This window comes from Semicossyphus pulcher, unplaced genomic scaffold (assembly GCF_022749685.1).
Source record: "Semicossyphus pulcher isolate SPU_LCO1_2020_fin unplaced genomic scaffold, fSemPul1.0.p SCAF_9, whole genome shotgun sequence".
Taxonomy (NCBI): Eukaryota; Metazoa; Chordata; class Actinopteri; order Labriformes; family Labridae; genus Semicossyphus; species Semicossyphus pulcher.
In genome coordinates, this window is record NW_027211770.1 from 32,398,520 (window position 1) to 32,415,547 (window position 17,028).

Sequence of the window (17,028 nt, forward strand, 5' to 3'; positions counted from 1 at the left end):
ACTGCTAACATGCTCACAATGACAATGCTAACAGCATGTTCACCATCTATGTTTATGTGGTGTGTGTAAGTGTTAGTCTAGCATTAGCTTATTAGCACAACAAAGAGTAACGCTGAGGCTGACGGGGATGTCTTGAGTTCTGCAGGCGTTTGGACGTAAGCTATAGTGTAATATATTGACCTGATGTTGACCTGAAGATGGCGCTAGAGCTACAGTCAGAGGATAAACAAAATTATTGTTATTCATCCTGAGGGGATCATGAACGCCTGAAGCACGTTTCATCACAATCCTCCCGACAGCTGCGGTGATGTTCGGTGTGGACCAGAGGACTGATCGGTGTTTACATGTAGACGGCCGTGGTGCTCACATGGCTAACAAGCTGTAAAAAGGAGACGTGTTTGTAGTTTATCCTCCGCAGATATCACGTTTCAGCTCCTTCCTGTTTATATCAGATCAATATTACAGTACAAGCTGCTGTTGATGTTTGAACGTGTGAGCAGCAGACCATCAGCTGCTGAGCTCAGGAAACGGAGCGGCCTCCAGGGACGAGAGGCGACCATGACTCATACTTTCCCATCATGCCCTCCTCTCCTCAGCCAAACAAACACACGCCTTCTCTGAGTGTTTCCACCAGCCTCCACAGCGCTGTGTGCTCACAGCAGTTATTTTTAACAAAGTCGCACCTGCATGTTTCTGTTGTTGTAAAGGTTTCCCTTTATTCTGTGTGCAGCGTTTTCACACTGTGTTGACTCATAACAGATTCACGTGTAACTACATCTGACTTGTGTAACATAAACAGGAAATTATCATCAGACAGAAATGGTGTAATGAGCCTTTAATTTACAACATGCAACAAATCACAACTTGTAGTTTAAACACTTTTAAAAAAATGTAGAAAAACAACACAAGTCATGTGAGCTCTTTGTGATGTGGCGTATAATACTGTGGACATCTTTCCTTCAATCACTTCATTTCTCCACCCACAGCACGAAGCTGAAGACAAACCCCACATTTACATTTGGTTCCATTTTCTTTCATGTTAACGTGCAAACTGCAGGTCAACGGGCCGATCAATACACCACCTGAACATTAAGGCACTTTGGAGAGAACTCGAAACACGATCAGCGTCCACTGGGCGCACGCTGCTTTAAGAAGCGTCACGGTGGTTCTAGTGCTGATCCAGAACAGTCACTATATCAGACGCACATTACACACTTGTGTTGTGCACGTTCTTCTTAGCAACACGTTTCAGGCGGAAATAACGTCAGACTGGTGACCAGTAAAATACATGTGTTACTGAGAAACAGCACATTCATCAAATCAAGGATTGTTTCGCTGTCACTCTGATCATCTGAGGGCTGAAGAGTCACTAAATCCACATGTTCATATATCGGCTTTAAAAAGGTTTCTGTCAGGAGAAATTGGGGTCCACACGTCCCGCGCTTGTGATGTGATATCTCAAGAAAACCGAGAGGGGATATCTTCAAATTTGGCACAAATTTCTTCTTGGACTCGAGGAAGAAATGATTACAATTTGGTGGTCAAAGGCCAAAGCACACTTTGGTCCCTCCCATTCTCTTGTACGGGATACTTCAGCAAGTTTAAGACATCTGGTTATTTATTTACTGAGAGAACGATGCGTCCGCAAGCGATGAGAAGAAACTCTCTCCTTATTTTACGATTTGATTGGAAACATTTGGAAGATGTAAACTAGCTGGTTAGCGGATGCATACAAACATGAGGTGGTCATTTTAGTCTCATTTCTTCTCATTCAAACTTCCTAAACATTTTTTCAGGCTCCATGTGACGTCCGCCCAAAACCCTTCCACATCACACAGCGGTCCTGGATCAGCACTGAATAAGTACTGTAGAGTACTGTATCTCCCAGTGGACAAACAGCCTTACATCAGGTCACTTTGCATCATTAAGCATCAGAAAATACACACAAGCATAAATAAACAATGTAAACAGTCTGGTTTTGTCTGGTCTGGAACCAGAGTGAATCTGAGTCCAGAGTTTTCTGATTTATTCTGGTTCCACACAGAACGTCCAGCAGCGATACAAAACCCGCTTCAGGGTCAAATAATAAAAGATGCACCAATAAAAAATCTCCAATTCGATACCAAAACTGATGGAAAAACTTGTTCTATCAAAAGTTCAACAATAGAAATTCTAAGTCTTGAAATGAAAACACGGCACATAAATCTCTCAGATCTCATCCTCAGCTCCAGCTCACGTCCTGATATTTATTCCATCAGGTTTGATCACTTAACTGTGGTTAGCTAAAATGGTATCGGCTTTTCAGAGCTTTTATCAGTGCATCGATCATGCTAATAAAGCTAACATGTGTCAAACTGGTCCAGAGCAAAGTAAAATATAAAAATACAATATAGTGAAGCAGCAAATACACAGCACATGTGAACATCTTGGACCATCACAGAAACTAAAGACACCTGAACGTGAAAAGCAGCGACGTGCAGCTTCGTAGAAAACAGCGTTAGAACAGCTGTGACTGAAACTAAGTTTTATAGTGTAAAACCCGACACACTGTGCGATACATCCACAACCTTAGGCATCGATTAGGAGCTTTAATCCAGAACTACAGGACTTCATTTGGCCTCTGCTGTAACAGAGGGTCGTGTCGCATGCAGCAGTGGATCGTTCTCCAGCTTGCCGTTATCACACAGTGTGCTGGGACTTTAAGGGATGCACCAGAAGTAAGACATTCAATCTATTCTAATATGTTCAGTAAACCTAAACCTGACATGGACGCAGTGAAACATTCAATTTAAGCCAATTAGACATAAATCCTTCATCCTGTCTCGGAGCTGCTTCAGAGGAAGTGTAAGGTCACATTCAGTGCAAACATCTGAAGCATCACACAGAGTTTTTTTGGCATCTGATCATCAGTAAGGCAGTAATCTGAGGATGGCAGGTCTGACCTACAGCAGAGTTTAGTTTTACATCTTTAAGAGTTCATAACAGGCAGCGGCACGAACATTTACCACTGACTCACAGACCACGCCCTCTTTCTGACCGTTTGATTTTTTAGTTCTACAGACATTTCTCAGGAGCAGATCAGCTCTGAAAGATTCGACTGGTGGAGGCCGACAGTTTGAATCAGAACGTTTCAAAGGCAAACAAACGTGTAAACTTAAATGCAACAAAGACAACTTTTAAAATAAAGTTTTAAAACGAAACGGGCCTGACATTCTTATGTTAAAAGGTCAGCAAGCTAGCTAACCCTCTGACCTACATAGTAAGAAAAGAACTAGCTTGTTTGCTAATGCTAACACAGAATTGAAAATTGAAAAAAAAATGGTTTAAAGACACTTGTAATATTTCAGGTGTTTGAAGTTGTTCAAAAACTATGATGTTGCTCTGTTAGCATGGGTAGGTTTAGCTTAGCTCTGCCTCTACCATCACAGTGGCTTCTTTATTCACGGTTGTCATGGTTTTACCTTAATTGTAAACAAAAAATGGTTAGCTAACGTTTGCAAAAACAACAAAATGGCAACTCAGTTCAAAGAAAACCAATTTTAAAAAGTTCTCTTGGCTAACAAGCAACATTTCTGATACTGTCCACAGTGGGGTCAAGTTATGCTAGCATTAGCTTATCACCTAATGCCACAGTAGAGCTTATAATCAGCAGAAATATTTCAACTCTTTGTGAAAGTTCAGATTGTAGTCCAGTGGTTCATTCAAAAACAAAACATCTTGTTTTCTAATGGCCTCATCTTTCTGACACTACCTGAGGTTAGCAAGTAAGCTAGCATTAGCTGACAAGCTACTTGTTTTGGACCAACGTGTCCATAGCGTCTGTAACTGACTTTTTCTCGGTTCATTTCTGATTAAGTTCTCAAAACAGCAGCAAACAAAATACTTCACTTAGATGATGACAGTAAACGAGTTGGCTGCTGTTGGCAAACCAACATGACGACAACGGCACAAAGAATCAACACAAAAGCTAATCATGGCTAATAAGCACCATAACTGATGGTGTGAACAACGGGGTGTGGTACACACGGTATGCTAGCAACAAAACTTAAAATTAGCACAAATAGTATAAAGTCATTCATCAAGTGCTGCTTCAAGTCCCTCCTCGTCAGAGCTCTGCTGCTAATGAGCCGACCTTTGTTTAGCTACCTGTGGGAAGCATACAAGCTAACAGCTAATCAGCTGACTAGCTACTGTCCTTAATAAAATGTGTCCGTAGCATAAAAGAATAGAAAACTTGATCATATAAATGAACTTTGATGAACAGACTGCAGATTTAAACCACAGCTGGTTATAAAGACTGAACAAAATCAGAACGTTTAAAGAAACAAATCAAGAAGAAGTTTTGGTTTGACGCCAGTAACGTTCACGACGGGAAGGATCATGCACCAACACGGCCGATTTATCAGTCCGTTTGTAGAACTAAAAAACAAACTCTCTTCATCTAATTCTGCCACCTGTGAACTATTGTTGAAACATCAGAGCCTCTGATTGGTCAGAAACTACGGAGCTGGGGGCCAGGTGGTGTGGAAATCTGTGAGCACAGATTCATGACGTACAGATTGAACTTGTGCTTCAACAGTCAAAGTGTCGTTTAAGAGCTTCTAACATTCACATTTTCACTGAGCCGAAAGTTAAGTTTGTCAGACTGTGGATACCTTTCATTAAATAATGCTGTTTATTTCATTTGCACATAAAATATAAATGTTACATTTTTAATTAAAGTTTTTTTTATTTGTCCATATGTATACGTCATTCATGATTTTGTGCTCGTGTGTGGTTCATTACAGTTACTGTTAAACATACATGTTACATTTATCCACCGGACTGTGTCCACATGATGTTCATTCAAATGTTAGAAAACTGCAGACACATTTTAACGTTTGAATCTGTTTTCTTACTGTTGTGTTAATGTCTCTGTGATCAGTCCGTACCTGATAAATCCCTGTGTATCCATGTTTGTAATCACTGTTCGTTAACCTGTGCGATTCTTTTTAATACGTATGCGCACACATTCTTCTGTGTGCACTTAAGTACATTCTTTTAATTATTCCATGCGTATATTTTATAAATCTGTACATGAATCCATGAATTCATGTTTCCATCTACAAATACATTTCTATATTCCATCTGAACATAAAACCTATTTACAAATCGAACTGTAATTGATAATCAATATCTGTATTTGTTGTTATTCGCTGTAACTATCTGTACGTGTTTTATAATGCTGTATACAGTCTGTACTCAGAGCAATGTATAAATAATCTGTACATTTCAGAAGTCATACGTTTTATTGTTCCTTGTTTGTGTTCTGTGTGAACGGATTTCCACACCAGCAGTGTGCTGACCCCGTGACCCCTGTAGGCTGAATCAGACTGCAGACCTGCTCTCTGTGTTTGGCATCCTTGAATCTGATGTGCTTTCAGAGTCTATAAACAGAGACTGAATTTGAATTCAAATGTTTTTAAGAGCACCAAGGACAGTCAGTGTACATTGTAAACTTTAATAAAGGATTGAAACAGTCTGAACTCATGGCTGCTGAATGTGAACAGTAAACTGATTTGCACAGCAGACAGTGGCTGCTCTCGTAACTGTGGGAGATAATGTGATGCTTCGTGGGACATAAGAGTACATTTAGTTCCTCTTAGTAAAAGTGAGCTGTCATCTTAACACTGATATCTCATATTAATGGAACATTGTTTTTAACACAGCAGTAGTTTGAAGGATGTTTTCTGCAGCCTGATCTCAGATTTCAAACAGATAAAGGAAAAAGTGCATTTGTTGGGGACTATTTTCAGTGGTGGATTAATCCCCGTTTGTATTTTGGGCGTACTTGTTAGAGATCAGTTCATTGTTTGATCGGTTCTGCACATTTATTGACAATCACAAAAATATTATCACCAAATGAATCTTTGAGTTTGCAGAAATCCGGCGCTTTGTTTTGTTTGTTTGTTTGCATTGTTAGCATGCTAATGTTTTGTTTTTCATGGTTTGATTCGTGTTACTTTTAGCATGCTATTGTTTTTTTAGCACACATAAGTATTAGCCCTGAGTAATGTTTTAGCATGCTAACAAAGTCATTAGCATGCAGGTTGTTTTCTGTAAAATATTAGCTTGTTCGTTTTTGTTTGCACACTAAAATGTTGACGTTTTTTGAACTTCAAAATTTTAGTGTGCTAGCAAAGGTTAGCATACCAAGCTAACAGGGCTATACTGTGCATCATGTCTTGTTGGCCATTTAAGAAAAGTGATATTTTAAAAAGTTAAGTCGTCCGAGGTCCAGACTGCTTTTACGGAGCTCCAGGAATTTTCAAAGTAAAAGTTGGAATGGATGAGATAACGAATCGAGCAAATCAAGCTAGCTTTGGTAAACCTCTGAGGAAACGCAACAAAGAGGCGACACAGGGACACGTGACTGCGGCTGCACTCGGACTCGTGATATTTTGGAGGGAAATGGTCTGGATTATTTTATGGCACACGACAGGAAGTTCTTTAAAGCAAACACAGCTTCAACTTTTCTAAACAGCTTCTCTAAATCTTCAAAGCAGACGTCAGAAGGAGAAAAACTTACATGTCGATCTTGTCAGGGAAGGAAATTCAGGGTGGGAAGCAGCGGGGATGATGGGAAATGTAGTCATTACAGGTGACTGATTGTTCGTATCGTGTTGTCACTCATTGATTCTGATTCTACTGAACGTGTTACTGATACTTGGAGGGTTAAAATGTGACACTGAGCACCTTTAACATGACAGAACAAAATGTATTCTGGACATCAGAGTGATACTGTGACTACTGTCCTCTCAGGGATCATTAAAACGACGGGCTGGTCCTGGATCAGCTGTTCCTTTACCTCTGTGGTGAATTATAATCCAATCAGGTTTAAGTATCCAGGCGGTTGCTGGGCAGAAAATTGAACAGGACACAGCAAACTGTCCACACAGCCGTCTGGTTCCTTTATGAGGGGAGCTTATTACACTGCTGCACCTGAAGGGAAGGAGGAAAGGAAGGAAGGATGGATGTAGGGAAGGAAAGTGAGGATGGATTAATGATTAAGGATGGAAGGAAAAAGGAACAATGAAAAGATGAAGGAAAGAAGAAATAAAACAAAGGATGGACAAAAGAAGGAGAGAAGAAAGGATAGAAAGATGAAAGGAAGGAAGAAAGAAAAGAAGGAAGACAAAAGGAATGATAAAAGGAAAGAAAAGAAGGAAGAAAGAAAAGCAATAATGTAAGGATGGAAGTTTGGAAGGAAGAAAAAAGGAAAGATGGAAGCAAGGAATGAAAAATTAAGAGTCAGAAGAAAAGTTGGAGAGAAACGAGGATAGAAAGATGGAAGGAAGAAAGGAAGAAAAGCGACAAGACACAAAAGGAAGTGTGCAAGGAAATAAGGATGGATGGAGGTATAGAAGGAACAATGGAAGGAAGAAATGAAGGAATGGTGGATGGAAAAAAGGGATGGAGGAATGATGAAGGGAGGAAAGGAAGGATGAAGGGATGACAGAAAAAAGAAAGGTAGTATGAAAGGAGGAAAGTGGGGATGGTGGAAGAACGGAATGGGGAGAATTTATGGAAGGAGGAAATAAAAGGAAAAGAAAGGATGGAATGAAGACAGGGAAGAAGATAAGGAATGGAGGGAGAGATAAAGTTAACTCTGACTGCGTCATGTGAACGAGTCTCACATCAAACAGTCGTTCAGTGTTCGTTCTGCCTTTCAGTTCCTCTTGCACGGCTGATTAGCGCCGTTAGCATAGTTAGCATTCCTCCCTGAAACACAGTACGACTCTTTCACTGTCTCTTGTACAGGAAGTACTCAGATCATTTACTTACTTTAAAGTACCACTGAGTAGAAGTACTTTAAACTTTACTTCACTTGAGGTAAAGCACTAATTATATTAAACATCAAATCTGTCGTGTCTATCAAATGTTTATGTCAGTAAGTGACTTCAGGTGCGTTCAGGGTCCATGCTGGTATTTGTTTTCAGCTGCACAGAGCACCTTGAGAGCTGACTGTCTTGAGTACTACAGATTGCTATCTGTATCAGATACACCTACTGTATGGAGCTTATTATGGTGTTAAATTATTCAGCACACTGTCAGCCTCCCTCCCTGCTGTAATAGTGTGTTTGTATTTAACTGGTGTCAAATGTCTCCTGCAGGTTGTGTTCAGGTGTCAAGGAAACCTCCAACGTCAAACTCCTGCAGCCATAGACTTATATTGTTTATTGATCATCATGAGAATAATGCTGTTCCTGTTGTATTCAGGAGGAGTCGTCCATAACTCAACATAAATACATAAAATATAAAATATATGATAACAATAATAACTATAATAATAAAAGCAGGAGCAGACATACCGGTCTGATGAACGCCACAGGTCACACTGTAAGTCGTCCACAAACTGACGGCCATCAGGAACGTAGCGATGAACCCGAACACCTGCAGACAAACACACAACACAGTTTATGATAACATGAAAACACACAAAGAGGAAGATTTTTTAACAACAAGCCGACGTCACATCGCTCACTTCAAAGCCACCAGACTCCATTGACAAAAACAGTACTTTTACCTCGCAGAGCTTCAGGTCGATTTCTGCCTTAACCACATGGTTAGTTCTTTATTTGTGACTTTGTTGTTTTAAATGTTTAGTTCAGATCCAACACAATATTTATATGACACACAACAACAACAAAAAACTAAATGACAGAGGCAGCAGCAGAGCAGCAGCTGCTGTGTTCTGTGAGCTAAAATCCCTGTTTTTCTGAATGGAGTCTGGTGTGTTTGCAGAGAGCGATGTAACGTCTGTGTGTGGTTAAAACAATCATCTTCCTCTGTAACAAAAAGGTCTATCTCTGTAGGGATCCTTTCTGTCATGTTGTCACACACTTAGAAGAACAATCTGAGCCTGTCAGTGGAAACAACAAGAACTTTTAGTGGACGACCTTTGACCCATCAAGGATTATGTTGCAGCCATTACAGCCTGTTTCACTGCTGCAGACTCAAGTAATCGAATTTTTAAAATCAGTCATTGAGAAAAAATGAAAAAAAAAAAAAAAAGGTCCCAGACGAGTTCCCCTTTGAGTAAACATCAGTTAAACATAAAAACAGATTGCTGCAGCAGGAGAGATGTGATGCCTACGAGGAACAATGTTATCAGTGTACAAGTCAATGTGACTTCCTGTGTAATTAGGGAGAACAGACACAGGAAGGACGGCGGGGAATTCCCCACAGAATTTTAATGGTTTGATTTCAGTGTGGAGGGCGATCATACAGAGGTCTCACTCGGACTCTGTTTTCAGGAACAAAACCCATCAACCCAGTCTGCTGTCAGGGAACCTGCGTCATTCATGTGAACTCAATTACTCTCTTACATACCAAGATGCAAACTTAAACTGCATATGGTCCTTCAGCTTGTCCCAATAGAAGAACCCTTTAATGGTTTCTGGTAGAACCTTTTATCAAGGTTACATCAGGAACCATTTCAATCACTTCTTAAAGCTTCTGTGTAATGTCATGTGTGAAGTGATGTTTGTGTATACTTGTTTTGTTTTATTTCTTCCTCTTTCATTTATTTTCTTCTACTGATTTGAATGCCTTTAACCCTCTGTGCTCCGTTTCCTCTCTGCCATGACTTAACATGTTTACATCTTTCGTCCTTTAGCTTCACCTTCAGATGGACTAACTTTGTATTATCTCGCTGTATGTTGTTTGGGTTCTTTTGTTACCTTCCAAGGCAGGGGTCTCCAAACTTTTTTCATCTGAGAGCTTCTTTAAAAAATGCAAGTGGCCAAGAGCTCCATGCATCACATCGCTCTAACCGCTGGTGGCGCCCCCTCTTGGTTCCTTTGGCGACTGACACGTTGGTACCACAGACGAGGCACGCACACTCGTCCTTCACAGCCGTGAATAAAACTCACTTTCCCCGTTCCCGTGGAAACAGTATGTTTTCTGCTTTTCTGGGCGTGGCCTCCTTCACTGTCCATCATAAATGTGGCTAACAGGCTAACAGCACCGAACTCCTCACTTTAGCTCAGCTAGCGTGCAGCATGACTGACCCCGCCTGTGGATGGAGGTTGCAGCAACATTGCTGTGATTGGTTCGGTTCAGATGTTGACAAACTTGCCAGGAGCATCACCGTTTGTTATTGACAGCTGATTGGCCTATCCTATTATTGGAGGGGGCGGGACATCTGTGTGTTTGATTGATTTGAAGACAGAAGAGGCTTTCAGGGGGCATTTATTGTCGTCAGTTTTGTTCAGAGTCTGTGAACCTCTTGGCCGTGAGCTTCCTGCTGGAGACGCCTGGTTCAAGGGTTTTTAAAACAGGTTTTCAGCCTTGTTTTATGAGGGTCCTAAGAAGAACCATATTGTGTTCTTTTGAACTTTTGAAGAACCCTGTCTCAAATAATGGTTCTTTAGAGGTCAATGGTTCTGGGTAAAACCCCAGCCCTTCAAGAAGAACCCTTTTTAAACAGATATCTAAAAGTGTAGATAAACTGTACAAACGTATATTCCTGTGAACACGAGCTGACATTAAACCTGCTGCAGACACCTCCATGTGGAGCTGTTTTCAGTGGCTACATTTTAAAGTTCATCACTGGCCTTTAAATAAAACCAAAGTCCACTTTTTATGGTTCTTTCATCATCAGGCGCAGGCTCCGCCCACTTAAGAAAACAATCCCTGGTTTTAGCAGCCCCAGGTTCAGAGTACAGCAGGGTGCTCCTCACCTGTAATCCATAAACCTGCATTCTCTCTAATGACCAGCAGGGGGCGACTCCACTGGTTGTAAAAAGAAGTCTGATCCTATAGAAGTCTATGAGAACATGCTCCTCCTCCTCTCCTGATGTATTCCCTCAGTAAACATGTTCCTAATGACTTTATGGTCTCAGTCTCTAGTTTCTTCTTCAACACAGCATGATGTTCATTTAGTCTCTGATGCTCCCATTGAGAGTCACACAGACCAGGAAGAGGGGAGGGGTTAGGGCGGGGCTACCTGTGAGTGACAGGTTGTTACAAGTGGCAACCTGATAAATGTCTTGTTCAGCGTCTTGTGGTACTAAAAGACACTCTGAGCTAAAATTAGCATCCCAATTAAAATCACACTTATGGATGCACCTTGTAAACTAAGCTAGTGCTAGCGTTTGCTAACCCCTGCAGCTCCACCCTCTTCTCTAAAAAACAAGATGTCGACTGCCAGAATTCCAAACGCTTTAAAACAGCAGTTGACAAATCAATGAGTGAGGTCACGCTGGTTGTGTGCATGTCTACGGCTCTGACGCCATGTTTGTTTACAGTATTAGGGCGCCTAATCTGAAGCAGGCCTCATGTTAAGTGAAGTAATGTGCAGCCTGAGCCAGACATTACAGATCAGAGCTGAGACTACAGGGAGCTCAGACAGAGAGCTGATCTGAGGTCAGTACATCAGAGCAGGGAGCTGACACTGAGCTGACACACAGTCTATTAACACTCTGTACAACACACCACTCATCACAGTCTAACAGCACTGAAAGATGACACCTCATATCCTCCCCTTCGATCCTTTTGTCGGTTCGGTTCTTCACCTCTCCCTACATCTGTTGTTAAAACATAGTCAGTCCTGTGTGATTTACCCACGTGCCCCGGCGTCTGTGTGCATACGTACTGATGCGACCACCAGCGCTGACACTCCTGCGCTCTTCACAGCAGCGACGATGGCGGCGATGAGGATGAGGATGGTCCCGACAGAGTAATGAAAGAACTCCTGAAACAGCACAAAAGATCCGTGTGAGGAGCAAACGTCCAAAGCACGACAGTTCTCTGCTTCTAGCACAGAAACACTGTCTTCTTCTTCTTTTGAAACAGGACATGTGAGAAAGATGAAATTCACACCCTTCTTAAACAGCTGTTACAACATGTCAATCATGTTTACTTCATCGTGATCAGGATCAGGCGTGGTCAGGCTCTGATAGGTCGACAGTGAGCTGGAAAATAACAGGATCAAGTTTCTCTCTAATGTAATAAGATGTGTCTGCAGCTTTTCATGACAGAAGCTTCCTTCCTTTTTAAAGCCTCCAGGACACTTTCTGAAACATCACCTCACTTCCTGTTATGCAACACTGAGCATCACACAGCAGAGAAGATGTTACCATGCAGGCCGCAGCTTTCATGTTTCACACCCGCAGCTGTGAAAGTCTCTGCGCTTACCGTCAGAGGCCAGTTGATGCAGGGCATCTTCCCCTGCAGCCTGAACAGGTGCATGAGGAAGAAGATGAGGAGGGCGATGAGGAACCACAGCGACACCACCTCGAAGTACTGAAACGCCGCCCAGCTGGGCCAACCCCGAGCGCAGCTGACACACAGGAAGGCCACGAGCAGGGCCAGCTGGGGGGCAAGAACAGAAACATTACATCTGCAACAGTTGAGAGTTATTCTATGTTCTTCTTCATTCCCGGATTAAGGGATCAATAAAGTTTATCTTAATCGATTGTGGTTCTGAAATCCATTAATGAGATGCTGTAAAGGAAAAGACGGCTGAAAGCAGGAGTGGCATTGTTCAGTCTGTTGAAGTTTGAAGTTAACGAGAGCAGACAAAAGGGGAGGAGCCTAACGGGATCATCGTATAAACTAACAAGATATTTCTGTATTGATGATCACGGCTAAGCAGATCAGATTTCTTCATGAAAGACATAAATGAAGACTAAAGGGCTTCTTGTCTTCTTGTCTTCAGGTTTGTTTGTAGAATGACTCCAGAGTTTGGCGGCTGCAGAGTTTATATTAGAACGACTTCTTATCACGTTTCTGTTCTTATTTTTGCTTTCACACAGAAAAGTGGAAGTTTGTCTAACTTACGACTTCACTGATAACAAAACACTGTCGCTGATTTTACGTCCCTCACAGCAGCTCCACATCAGTTCATTAAAATAAAGAAATATTTAAAGTCACAGAACAATCAGTCAATTTAAAAATGAACCACTATTTACCTTTAATATTAAATAATCTGTTAGACAATAAAACTCTGATTCTAGCTTCTCAATGTGATTAATGTTTCCTCCTCTATGAACGTAAACTGTGGCCCAACAACCCAAAATAAATCATCTATAAATCTGAATAAATATGTTACATTTAATTTAAAACATTTCAGGTTCTTATTTCTGCACAGAAACATTTGAACAACATTATTTTGCACACTCTTCTTTTTACACTTTATTTCTGTTCAAACCGATTTTTTTGTCATTTGTATCGTACAGTCGAGTTTCTTACTTAATGTTGTACTTTTGCTTGTTTTTATGACTTCAATGAGCCTCAGTACGACGGCAAATATATCCTATGTGAAAATCAAAGAGGCAATAATTGATCCTCATCAACGCGTTGTTTAACACCTGTTTACCTGCTCACTACATTCACCTTTACAGTTCTCTCAGACTGAAGGAGCCGTTATCATATACATATTAGAAATTGTATCATTATAAAATGATATCGTATTATTTTATCCCTCAAACATTCATATCAGTTGCAGATTTGCTGAGGCTCCACTACAATAGAATGAAATACTACGATCATAACAACAGCTAAATATTAAAGTAAACTAATTATTTAAATGGATGTTTGTGTGAATAGTATTTAAATTATTTTTAAATTGGCTTTGCAATAAACTGGCTCCACTGAAATCTGGATTAACTCCTGAATTAGCTCGGTAACTAACTTTATAACAGAACTTTATATTTTTTTAAAGTGTTAACTGTTAACAAACACTAAACTATGTCACAATTAACTACTGTATATGTGTTTATTGAATTTATTATTATATCATAGTGAAGTTATTAAAATCTACCAAACCGCATATTTAAACACAGAGAAGTGATAATGTCATTAATTCATTAATGAATCACTCTGCCTTTAAAGGTAAAGTTACCTGTCTCCATCTAACCTGCATGACAACAGTGAAGCTAAGGATGCTCTAAAGAAGCTAACGTCAGCTAAACACGTCCCGGTGTGCCGGTGTAGACTCTGATATCCCGGGTAAACTCCGTGTTAACCTGCGGCGTGTTCATCTGGACTCTCACCATCTGACCGATCTTCAGCAGTCCCGGGATGGTCCGGGTGTAGCCCATGTTCAGGACGCCGTCACCGGAAGTCCTGGTCGTCGTTGTCGTCGTGGTGATGACGGTGTGCGACATGTTGACGGTTATCGGTAAACTACACGGTAAAATAAATCTTTTAACAAGTCAAACTGCGAGACAGAGTCACCAGCGTCTGTAACGTTACAGCCCGTCTATCTGTACGTCACACCGCACCAACATTCACCGGATACAGACCAACACTTCCGGAGACACTTTTCAGAATAAAAGCCCGGATTTGGCGGGACTTCTTTAGTTTAACTAATCAATAAAGAAGCTAAAGTTAATCTTTTTTTCTTTCAGTAAAAACCTTTGTTTACTTGTAAATAACAAAGTTATATAACTTTATGCTCAAAATTCGATTCTATAATTCCATATTGATACGATTTAGATGAATTTATTTGGTGTTTTATTAATTGAAAAGTGCACACAGCTTTTCTGCCACAAAAAGAAACATGCTTGCATGTCCAAGTTACATACCCAAATGTAAAAAAAATATCGACATAAAATATAGACTCTCATAAAAACAACATCAAACATTTCCTCCCTCATGCTGTGAATCAGATTGAATCTTCAAAATAAAACCCACATTGATACATATCTGTCTAAAAACACAAGTTATAACATACTGCATTGAACATGTTTGAAAGAGTAAGAAAATGTGTTTCTATGACGTGGTGGGTTAAGGGGTAATGGGTAATATAAAACAAACGTGCTTAAAAATAACTTTCCTCCTGTTTGTACTCTCTACTCTCTAGAGAACATTTGTATTTCGACTTCCCAATAGGGGATCAATAAAGTCTATCTTAATCTTCGGTAAAATCTGGATTATTTCGCCATCACTGAAAGAAAGCGTGTTACTGTGTGTTCAATGGTTGTTCTAAAGTGATGGGGCAGAGTTTCCATGCTTTTATTTTGAAGTAAACATCCTGTGTCTGGTGGTCTCATCATAGCTGAGTGTGTGAGATTGATGTGTGTGTGTGTGTGTGTGTGTGTGTGTGCGGGAGGTGTGGTCTGTGTCAGGAAACACTGCAGCAGCAGCAGCAGCAGCGTTCAGACTGAAGCTTCCAGACCTTCAGAGAAACGTTCAGTCAAACACTCGACTGTTCTCAGATCAGTGATGAGACAGAGAGCTGGAGTCCGGATGATTCTGTTCACAGCGACACACTGAACTCAGAGGACAGAGTGTTCCAGCACATCAGAGGACACACACAGCACAGCCTCAGTGTGTCTCTGGGGCTGTCGGCCTCAGCGTGTGGGCTTCATCGATGGATGGGAACGCTCAGTTTTCGCTGAGATCGCCTCAGTTTTTTACTTCGGTGGATTAAATCATTTTATCTTAAAGAGGTTCCAGTGTATACAATAGTTCTTAGTTATTTGTTCCAAAGTGTGACCCACCTGAAATCTTCCCTTTGTGATTGTGAGATCTCACACTGGAAGGTTGGCATTGCATCTACAAGCCAAAGTCCATTCACAATCTGAACGAGCCTCTGTTGCATTCACTGAACGGCCTGAACGGTGTCTAGTCTTATGAAACAGGTCCATGTCTAGTCGAATACAAAGTCTTTTGAGACAAGTCCGAGTCAAATCTCCAGTCTTTTTACAAACTCCTGATCATGTGTCCAAGTCTTTTGGGATCAGTCGAGTCTCATGTCCTAAAAAACAAGTTCAAGAACTTCAGTCAGCGATGTAAAGCCTATGTTCTTTGTTCAGACCGGTCCAGTCAAATCTCAGGCCAAGCCAAGTCCAAGTCAAAGATTATAACTTTAAGGAAAGTTCATGTCGAGACTCAGGAACAGACAAATCCGAGTCTGTCAGTCTTTTCCGAGTGGCTCTTTAGTCTTTTTAAAGTTTGTCAAATCCGGACTCGAGCAAGGACAAGTCAAAGTCGAACCTACTCGAGGGCCAAGTCCAGTTCACTCTTTAAAGACAAATGCAAACGAGAATCATGAACAGTAAAATATAAAAGTGACAGTTTAAATTTCTGTCAATAAACTTTGACTGTTTCTGCCTGGATGGATTTATATAAGCTGTACGCGTTCTTCGATGTTACAGTCGATGTGTTGTTACCTCTGAAGTTCAATGAGTCATCAGCTGCTGAATAAGCTCCTGAATCTTTGACTCAAATGCTCTCAGAGCTCTCATCAATAATTTAAACTGCAGCCTGCAGAAACACACAGGCCAGAGGAGGAGAGGGGAAACAGACAAGGAAAAGGGCAAAGTGGGCGAGCGTCAGAAGGCACCAGGCAAGGGAAGGCAAAGTGGTGCTGTGTGTTTAAGGTGGTGCTAATTTTAACCACTTTACTAACTAAACCTACAACTACAGAAAATCACATTATAGTGGGTTATTTACAAGCTGCATGTAGGAAGCAGGTGTTGTTTTCCACCGAGCGTTATTTCCAACAGCTTTATTTGTCACCATGGAGACGTGACAACAGTTGCTCTTCACTTTTTAACCACGTCCTGTGGCCACAAAGTGGTTAAACACTCACCAGCAGAAACACGCAAAAACACAAAAAAAAGTCACACGCTCAGCAGCAGGAAGTGAAACCTGCAGCAGCTTCTCTTCTCAAATGTGAGCACCTTTCAGAGCTAAAATGTACAAACTTCTGCTCAAGTGGAGGATTTTTACTCGTGTTGGAGTATTTTCACAGCTTAACCTACAACTTCATAACATATCAGAGTTCTTCTTACATCACTATTGCTTTTAGGTTTTAGTTTCAGATTGAAGCCAGTGAGCGGGCCGCAGTGAAACCTCAGCAGCACCACAGGCAGCAGCCGCTCTCACCAAACCACAGAGGGTTTTTGGCTTATTTAAGAGCTGTGTTTGAGGCAGGTTTATGGCACGCAGACAGAGCTGCTCTCTGAGGTAGACTAAATGTGATTGGCTGGTTTTATTCTAGAGATGCTTCAGATTTAGTTTGGACACGATTTA

At 41.0% G+C, this 17,028-nt stretch overlaps 1 protein-coding gene across 1 annotated transcript; it reads right to left on the minus strand.

The window, feature by feature from the left end:
- Window positions 1–6,894: 6,894 nt before the first annotated feature.
- On the minus strand, window positions 6,895–14,213 carry cmtm7 (CKLF-like MARVEL transmembrane domain containing 7). Its single transcript, XM_069656886.1, has 5 exons — window positions 14,040–14,213; window positions 12,181–12,357; window positions 11,639–11,737; window positions 8,352–8,433; window positions 6,895–6,981 (listed from the first exon to the last, which is right to left on the minus strand). Exons 1-5 carry the CDS (start codon window positions 14,151–14,153, stop codon window positions 6,968–6,970), a joined length of 486 nt encoding a protein of 161 aa, XP_069512987.1. The 5' UTR covers window positions 14,154–14,213; the 3' UTR covers window positions 6,895–6,967.
- Window positions 14,214–17,028: the final 2,815 nt, after the last annotated feature.